This window comes from Dama dama, chromosome 24, assembly GCF_033118175.1.
Source record: "Dama dama isolate Ldn47 chromosome 24, ASM3311817v1, whole genome shotgun sequence".
Classification (NCBI taxonomy): domain Eukaryota; kingdom Metazoa; phylum Chordata; class Mammalia; order Artiodactyla; family Cervidae; genus Dama; species Dama dama.
Window position 1 is genome coordinate 55856747 of NC_083704.1, and position 8415 is coordinate 55865161.

The window sequence follows — 8415 nt, forward strand, 5'->3', positions numbered from 1 at the left end:
AAAACAGGTTTAAAACTCAACATTCAAAAAATTAAGATCATGGTATCTGGTCACATCACTTCATGGCAAGTAGATAGGGAAACAGTGGAAACATTGACAGACTTTATTTTCTTGGGCTCCAAAATCACTGTGAGTGGTGACTGCAACCATGAAATTAAAAGACGCTTGCTCCTTGGAAGAAAAGCTATGACAAACCTAGATAGCGTATTTATTTATTTATTTTTTTAGATAGCGTATTTAAAAGCAGAGACATTACTTTGCTGGCAAAGGTCCATCTAGTCAAAGCCATGGTTTTTCCAGTAGTCATGTATGGATGTAAAAGTTGGACTATAAAGAAGGCTGAGCAGCAAAGAATTGATGCTTTCAAACCGTGGTGTTGGAGAAGACTCTTGAGAGTCCCTTGGACTGAAAGATCAAACCAGTCAATCCTAAAGGAAATCAGCCCTGAATATTCATTGGAAGAACTGATGCTGAAACTGAAGCTCCATTATTTTGGCCACCTGATGAGAAGGGCAGACTCACTGGAAAAGACGTTGATACTGGAAAGATTGAAGGTGGGAGGAGAAGGGGACAACGGAGGACAAGATGGTTGGATGGCTCAATGGACATGAGTTTGAGCAAACTCTGGGAGACAGTGAAGGACAGGGAAGCCTGGCGTCCATGGGGTCACAAAGAGTAGGACACAACTGAGTGACTGAACAACAACCCCTCCTGTAGGCACCCAGTAGGCACAGAGGTAAAGTTGGATGAGTGGATGACAGCTCCAATCCCTTCTACAGTCTCACCCATCCAGCCTGTCCTTAGGCAGTCACAAGGTCAGACCATCCTCTTCTTTCTGCAACCCTCAGCCAGTCAGGGTGTCGGCTTCACCTGTCCCCTCTCCTACTCTTCTCCTCTGCCTTCCTCACACTAAAGATGTCAGCAGTTGTGGCCTGTTGGCTACACTCAACCTCTTTATCTTCACAGGCGCTGGGGAAACACTGTGTCTTCCTGAAAATGCCCTCTGCCCATCTCCCCTGTCTCTGCCCTCCTGGGTCCCCTCCAACTCCGTGGGGGTTCCTGCTGACTCTCCTCCAAGGACTCTCCTCTTAGGAGGCAGGGCTGGCTCAGGTGCATCCAGGCTGCTTCTCCTCCCAGTCCTCACACATTCCTGGGGACGGCCCTTCTCAAGACACCAGTTCTCGTGAACACGCATCACTGCTCTGTCTCTGGGTTCAGGACTCCCATGAATGTCCTAGTTGTCCACACTGGACTAATGGTGGGGTGCTGCTGCAGGAGCCCTGAGCTGGAAGCCTGGGAGCCCCACCTGCTCCTTCTTCCTCCTGAGGACACTCCCCTGATCTTCCGCCACCGCTGCCCTGGGCCTACCCTGTCTTCTGTCCTCTCAGTGAAGCCACAACCTCCAGACTCCATGTTCTCTGATTTTCAGGTTCTCCCACACCACGATTCTCCCTGCATATCAATTTCTAGGTGCTAAGACAAAATGCTGATTTGACCATTGTATCCCCTGATTTCAGAATACACAGATTCCAGCTTGGCAGTCAGGTCTGAACCTTGACAATCCCATTGTCCACAGTGGGGACATCCCTCCAGTTCTCAGGTGTCAGGGTGCCCCACCCACCCCAACAACAAGCCACCTTGGAGCCTCGTGCTCTCCTCCCATCTCTGCACCTGATCCCTCTGCTTGATCTGCCTTCCACCTTGAGAAGCCTTCCCTGACCTCAACCACACAAGGGAACTCCTCCTCTTGGCTCGAAGAGATTTCAGGACATCCCTTCTGATTTGACCTCAGTGACTCGCTGCCCAGTGCTCTGGTTGGACACCGGTGGGGGCGGGGGGGAAGTGGGGGCCACTGGCAGGACAAGAGAGCACAGCTGGGAGAAACAGTGTGCCCAAGGGACAGAGGAGTCCTGAGACCATGAAGCCCATTCTAATCCATCACCAGCATCACTAATCCATTCTAATCCTCATGTGCCCAGGAGGCCTGGGGTGGCTTGTGGACTCAGTTGCCCTGTGGGACCCCTGGGGGCTTGGCCAGGCTGCCTTGGAAGATGGCAGCCTGGATGGACGGTGCTGGATGCCCACTCAGTCTTGGAGAAAGAAAGAAAGTTGGGCTTTATGAAATCTGGTTACACAGCCCAGATATTGCCCCAGAGGCACCTTGGTCAAGCTGTATCCTTTTCCCAAGTCAGAGGAGGAAAGGGAGATGATTACAATAGAAAATAGCTAGCAATACACATGGTTACTGAAATTCCAACTCTATGGGCCTCTTGACCTCCTGTACCACTCCGACCACTTTGTGAAACCCTCAATGCCCCTTGGCTTACTGCACTGCCCCGACCCCACCCTGCTCTGCACCACCACCCTGGACTCCTGAGGCCCTTCTCTCTTATCTGCACATCAAGCCCCATACCTGACCTGTCTGAGACGAGTGGACGGACACTGCACTGCTCTGCTGTCATCACAGCCTGTGTTCTCTAGAAGCAGGACCTCGGCAGGAAATTAAGGGGCATGTGAACTTTGAGGGGGGTGGTCATAAGGAGGGAGGGAGAGGGGAGGAGAGGGAAGAGGAAGGAGCTGAGCAGAGAGGTGCTCACCTCGAGACAAGCCTCAGCCTCACCCACAAAAACCCTGGAACTGAAAGTGCACCCCTGCTTTAGGACTGACTGAGGTGGGGGCCGGGCTTTTTTGTCCCTTCACAGTCACATCCACAGGCCGAGTGCAGAGAGGACACAAGCCAAGCATGCCGTGAACTGATGCTCAGTGCCATTCATGAAATAGTCTGCTACCTATTTTCTCAGAGGTAAAAGGTCAAAAAGGTCAAGCAGCAGACTATCTCACCAATCACTGGAGAAGGCACTGATAAGGCCTGCAGACCTCTGCCCGGAACCAGTTCTGTCTCCTTCTCACAGGTTGAGATGGAAAAATTGTTTACATCATTTCCTTTCTGCTATCAGTGGTCACATATGCATGTTTAGGGCCTGGTCCATAGCAAGGGACATATGGTCAACACTGATGCAAAACTGGACAGACAGGACAGACCTGAGGCTGGGGACCTCAGGCAGAGGTGTGACACTTCTGGGAGTGGGCCACACAAGGGGGGAGGAAGAAGAGGTGTTTTTCCATCAAGTCCCCTCAGTGGTTAGTTGAAGCTGCTCCCTGGATTCAAACTCCCCAGGTGCTTCCAGTCTGCCCCAGAGCAAAGGTCAGCTAGAGAATGGGGAGCGGGCAGGACATGGGCAGTGTCTGAAACACACAGGCAAGTAGACATGTGATCTGTGTGTCACCCTGTCTCTCACACCCTCATGCAGAGCTCTTCACCCTGATGGACAAGATGCTTGTATTTAATGGTGTAAATTTTGTACCATCCACGACACAGACAATGGGTCACAATCACGACAATGGTGTGATCACTCACACTCACCTAGAGCCAGACATCCTGGAATGTGAAGTTAAGTGGGCCTTAGGAAGCATCACTACGAACAAAGCTAGTGGAGGTGATGGAATTCCAGTTGAGCTATTTCAAATCCTGAAAGATGATGCTGTGAAAGTGCTGCACTCAATATGTCAGAAAATTTGGAAAACTCAGCAGTGGCCACAGGACTGGAAAAGGTCAGTTTTCATTCCAATCCCAAAGAAAGGCAATGCCAAAGAATGTTCAAACTACCACACAATTGTACTCATCTCACACGCTAGTAAAGTAATGCTCAAAATTCTCCAAGCCAAGCTTCAGCAATATGTGAACCATGAAATTCCAGATGTTCAAGCTGGTTTTAGAAAAGGCAGAGGAACCAGAGATCAAATTGCCAACATCCGCTGGATCATCGAAAAAGCAAGAGAGTTCCAGAAAAACATCTATTTCTGCTTTATTGACTATGCCAAAGCCTTTGACTGTGTGGATCACAATAAACTGTGGAAAATTCTGAAGGAGATGGGAATACCAGACCACCTGACCTGCCTCTTGAAAAACCTGTATATAGGTCAGGAAGCAACAGTTAGAACTGGACATGGAGCAACAGACTGGTTCCAAATAGGAAAAGGAGTATGTCAAGGCTGTATATTGTCACCCTGCTTATTTAACTTATATGCAGAGTACATCACGAGAAATACTGGGCTGGAGGAAGCACAGGCTGGAATCAAGATTGCCAGAAGAAATATCAATAACCTCAGATATGCAGATGACACCACCCTTATGGCAGAAAGTGAAGAACTAAAGAGCCTCTTGATGAAAGTGAAAGAGGAGAGTGAAAAAGTTGGCTTAAAGCTCAACATTCAGAAAACTAAGACCACAGGTTCTGATCCTATCACCTCATGGCAAATAGATGGGGAAACAGTGGAAACAGTGTCAGACTTTATTTTTGGGGGCTCCAAAATCACTGCAGATGGTGATTGCAGCCATGAAATTAAAAGACGCTTACTTCTTGGAAGGAAAGTTATAACCAACCTAGACAGCATATTAAAAAGCAGAGACAAAAATAAAAAGCAGAGACATTACTTTGTCAACAAAGGTCCATCTAGTCAAGGCTATGGTTTTTCCAGTGGTCATGTACGGATGTGAGAGTAGGACTATAAAGAAAGCTGAGTGCAGAAGAATTGATGCTTTTGAATTGTGGTGTTGGAGAAGACTCTTCAGAGTCCCTTGGATTACAATGAGATCCAACCAGTCCATCCTAAGGGAGATCAGTCCTGGGTGTTCATTGGAAGGACAGATGTTGAAGCTGAAACTCCAATATTTTGGCCACCTAATGTGAGGAGCTGACTCATTTGAAAAGACCCTGATTCTGGGAAGGATTGAAGGCAGGAGAAGGGGACGACAGAGGATGAGATGGTTGGATGGCATCACCCACTCAATAGACATGGGTTTGGGTGGACTCCAGCAGCTGGTGATGGACAGGGAGGCCTGGCATTCTGTGGGTCATGGGTCGGACACGACTGAGCGGCTGAACTGAACTGAACTGATCCCTAAACACAAGCCTACCACTTCAACCTGGGACCCAGCTGAAGAGAGAGTGATGTGTCTCAGTGCCACAGGAAAAGCCAGGAGGGATAGGCTATTTCAAAATTAAGACTGTTGAGGGCAAGAGGTACGTCCTGGGCATTGCACCTGCAGGTTTATCCCTGAGACCTAACTGTGACTCTGAGTGTTTAACAAGGTGAAAATCCTGGCCCTTCATGGACTGTCAGCGCCACGTGAGCTGGAGCAGCAGCCCCACCAACACTGCACACACAGCAGGTCTCCTTACGTCCTACTGGGTGTTGGAGGAGGAGGGCAGGGGCGGGTGAAGGGTTCGGGAGGGACCCGAGGGTGGAGATGCTGTCCTCGAGCTCCTGGGGCTGCTGCCTCCCCTGTGCCCTCCTGGAAGGAGCAGGGGCCTCATGTTTCTCTGTGTTCACAGGAGTGATTATACACACATACACAGACACAAGCACACAGGAGTGATCACACACATACACATACAGGAGTGATCAAACACATACACACACAAAAACACACACACAGACACACACACATCCACACACCCGACACAGAGGGCCTCCCAGAGTAAACAACTCAGTCATGATAAGTGGGAGAAGGGGAGACAATTTAAACTGAGGCCTGGAGGAAGTTGTTCTCACAAGAGTTTATTTCTCAGAGTCCAGAAGTCTTTACCAGGGCCGGCAGACCCTTAGGATTCTTTCCTGGGCCCACAATTTACCCAATTAATCTGATTATTGGGACAATAATTGGGCCATACCTCTTCCAACCACGTACTATCTTCTTAAACAGCCTTCGAAGTCCCCTGACACTCTGGGGCTGTGCAACGAGAAGAAACAGGTTACTGTGGAGGGAGGGACCCGGGGTAAGACCAAAACCCTCCCCACTTGGACATCCCCACTAACTGGGCAACTTCAGGAGGTTTTAGGGCCCAGGCACCCTCTGGCTGCAACCGTTGGAGCTTCTGGTTGAATCTCCACACCACAGACATATGAGGAATCTGAGGCCCACAGATGACATAGGGCTTTCTGGGGTCACAAGCCCATCCCAGCAAAGCTGGACAACAGCAGGGGCTGACAGCTCATGACTCAAGTCAGTGCCTCTCAAACTTCAGCACAGTCAGAATCCCCTGGAGGCCTTCTGAAAATACAAATGGCTGGACCCCACCCCAGAGTCAGATTCAGGAGGTCTCAGTGGGGCTGAGAATCTGCCTCTCTGTCAGTTCCCAGATAGGAACTCCAGTAGAGAACCACCGCTCTAAGGGACGCAGCCCCAGGGCTGGAGACCTGGGGCTTGGGGGAGGGAGGGGCCGGGGTAGGAGGGCCTTTCTCTGCCCTGGATGGGGCAGCGGGTCATTGGTCCAAAGGATGTTTGACACACTACCCCCTAGATGCTTCGCAACCCAGGAGGGGTCACTCACCACAGCACAGGTGATGTCAAAGTTGCTCCCAACCTGGTCCAGGGTGACTGTCCCCACACACTCTTTCAGCAGCTGGAAGGGGAGGCTTCAGGTAAAACTGGAAACCCTGGGTCATAACCTCCCAGCTTCACCTCACCTCACACCCCAGGGGCTGGAGATCTTCCCTGAAGGCCCCTGCTCAGCTCCCCGAGAAGCATTTATCCCAGCCCTCAGCCTCCAGCCCCCAGGCTCACCCCATTCTCCTTGAAGTCACACTGCTCCGGGGGCTGCTGGCTTGTCCTGGGACACACGGTCTCCTTCACCCTGAAGCTCACAGGCTTTCGAGCACTGTGGTCCTCCACCTGGTCAAAGATCAAAGTGGGGAGACTGGACTCGGGCTCATGTTTCCTTCTCTGATCTGTCTCCCTGCCCCCACCCAGACGGCAGCCTCTCCAGTCCCCTGCGTGTCCGGCCCTGGGCTTGGTGCTGGGAGCCCAGGGGAGGGACAGAGCCCGTCCCTGGCCTCACGAGCTCACAGAGAGCAGGAGCGGACCGCACAGCAGCGCTGACGGCAGCGCCTCCCCGCAGAGGGGCTGAGGGAGGTCAGGGCCGCCTGCAGGGAGAGCCCTTGTACCTGGAACGTCCGGGCTGACAGAGGCCTCCCTGGGAGGGAGACACCGCAGTGCAGAGGGGCTTCAGCAGGGACGTCACCTCACAGAGCCTGTGACCCCCTCCATCCCTGGAGCTCCCGGAAGTCCTGGGAGCCAGGTGTGCAGGGCGCCTGATCCCACAGCAGAGATGCTAAGGCAGGAAGCCTGGGGCTGGCAGGGGACCCAGGTCTGGGAAGGTTTTCTGGAAGAGGTGGGAGCCACCTAGAGGGCAAAGTGCCTTCCTGACAGGAGGTACAGCCTGAGCGAAGGGAGGGATAATGTGACCAAGGCTGGGGGGAGATGGCTCAGCCCCCTCCCCAACTCACATCCTGCTCTGGAGGCGGGTCTAGCTCCAGGAGGCGGTAGAGATTAGCTTCTGAGGACTGCTCATTGAGCTGATCCACAGCGCGAAGCACGGCCTCCCTGTAGCTGGGGGCCTGGGCGCTGGCCGAGGGCAGCACCAGTCCCAGCAGCAGTAGCCACAGTGACCACCGTCCCAGGGAGAGGCTGGCCCTCTGGGTCTCCATGATCCCCAGTCTGCCTCCTCCCAGCCCGAGGGACCCTTCTTTTATGCCCAGTCTGGGCCCTGATGCAAAGGCTCAACCAGGAGCCTTCCTGACCCATCCCATCCCTGCCCTTCTCCCAGGGTGTGAGCTGGACTTGCCTCAGCCCCTGCTGTTGCCTCACAGGACTGCAGGGCAGCAAGTGAATTTTGTCTTCTGTGCAAGGTGAAGAAATGGTTTCTCCATCTCCTACAATACCTTGGCCTCCCCTGGACCCCATGGGAAGTGTCACAGGCGGGCTTGCTCAAGAGGGTTGGGTCCTCAGGAGACAGGGGGACCACACACTGTCTACAACCCCTCTGACCCCACATTCTGGTCTCCTCAGGATTCAGGGTAAAGAAATGTATTCACCTTTCAACCTCCACCTCTAGGCGCTGCCTGGCACCTGGTAGACAATCACTTAACACTTTAAGCATGGATAACAGTACCAACCCCTTCTAGAAGTACCCTTTCTACTTACATTTCCAGCCCGTCTCTAGGCAGACATCCATCCCACACTATTCAGTCCTCTGGAACCAATCCTCAGCCAGTCAGGGGTTTGGCTCCATTCATCCCCTCTCCTGGATTGTTCGCCACCTCCTTTTTCACTCTAAAAATGTCCCATCCCAAGTCCCTAGCAGATATGGCCTGTGTCCCTGATACCTCCCATCCCAGTCTGAAGAAAAGTCATGTAGGTCACTGACTACATTTTTTTGCCCTCTCTCATGCTCAAGACCCCTGCAGGCTTGCTTCCTTGCTGGATCCAAAAGTCACACTCAAGCTTTGCCTTTATCTATACAGACTCTGGGCATCGCTCTGTCCTCCTGAAATTCCCCCTTAGCCGATTCT

The 8415-nt window shown here is 52.2% G+C and overlaps 1 protein-coding gene across 1 annotated transcript; it reads right to left on the minus strand.

Annotated features, from left to right (window-relative positions):
• Positions 1–5665: 5665 nt before the first annotated feature.
• LOC133046295 (cathelicidin-5) lies at positions 5666–7551 on the minus strand. The gene is made up of 4 exons (XM_061129217.1): positions 7351–7551; positions 6629–6736; positions 6396–6467; positions 5666–5794 (listed from the first exon to the last, which is right to left on the minus strand). The coding sequence occupies exons 1-4, from the start codon at positions 7549–7551 to the stop codon at positions 5693–5695; spliced, it is 483 nt and encodes a 160-aa protein (XP_060985200.1). The 3' UTR covers positions 5666–5692.
• Positions 7552–8415: the final 864 nt, after the last annotated feature.

What these genes read in the sequence shown, in the direction of transcription:
- LOC133046295 (XM_061129217.1), bottom strand. Translation starts at nt 7,551, where the DNA reads ATGGAGACCCAGAGGGCCAGCCTCTCCCTGGGACGGTGGTCACTGTGG. An exon ending in GTGACTTCAAGGAGAATGGG is followed by an intron (nt 6,468 to 6,628) that starts GTGAGCCTGGGG and finishes CTCCCCTTCCAG; the next exon opens with CTGCTGAAAGAGTGTGTGGG. An exon ending in TTGACATCACCTGTGCTGTG is followed by an intron (nt 5,795 to 6,395) that starts GTGAGTGACCCC and finishes CTCGTTGCACAG; the next exon opens with CCCCAGAGTGTCAGGGGACT.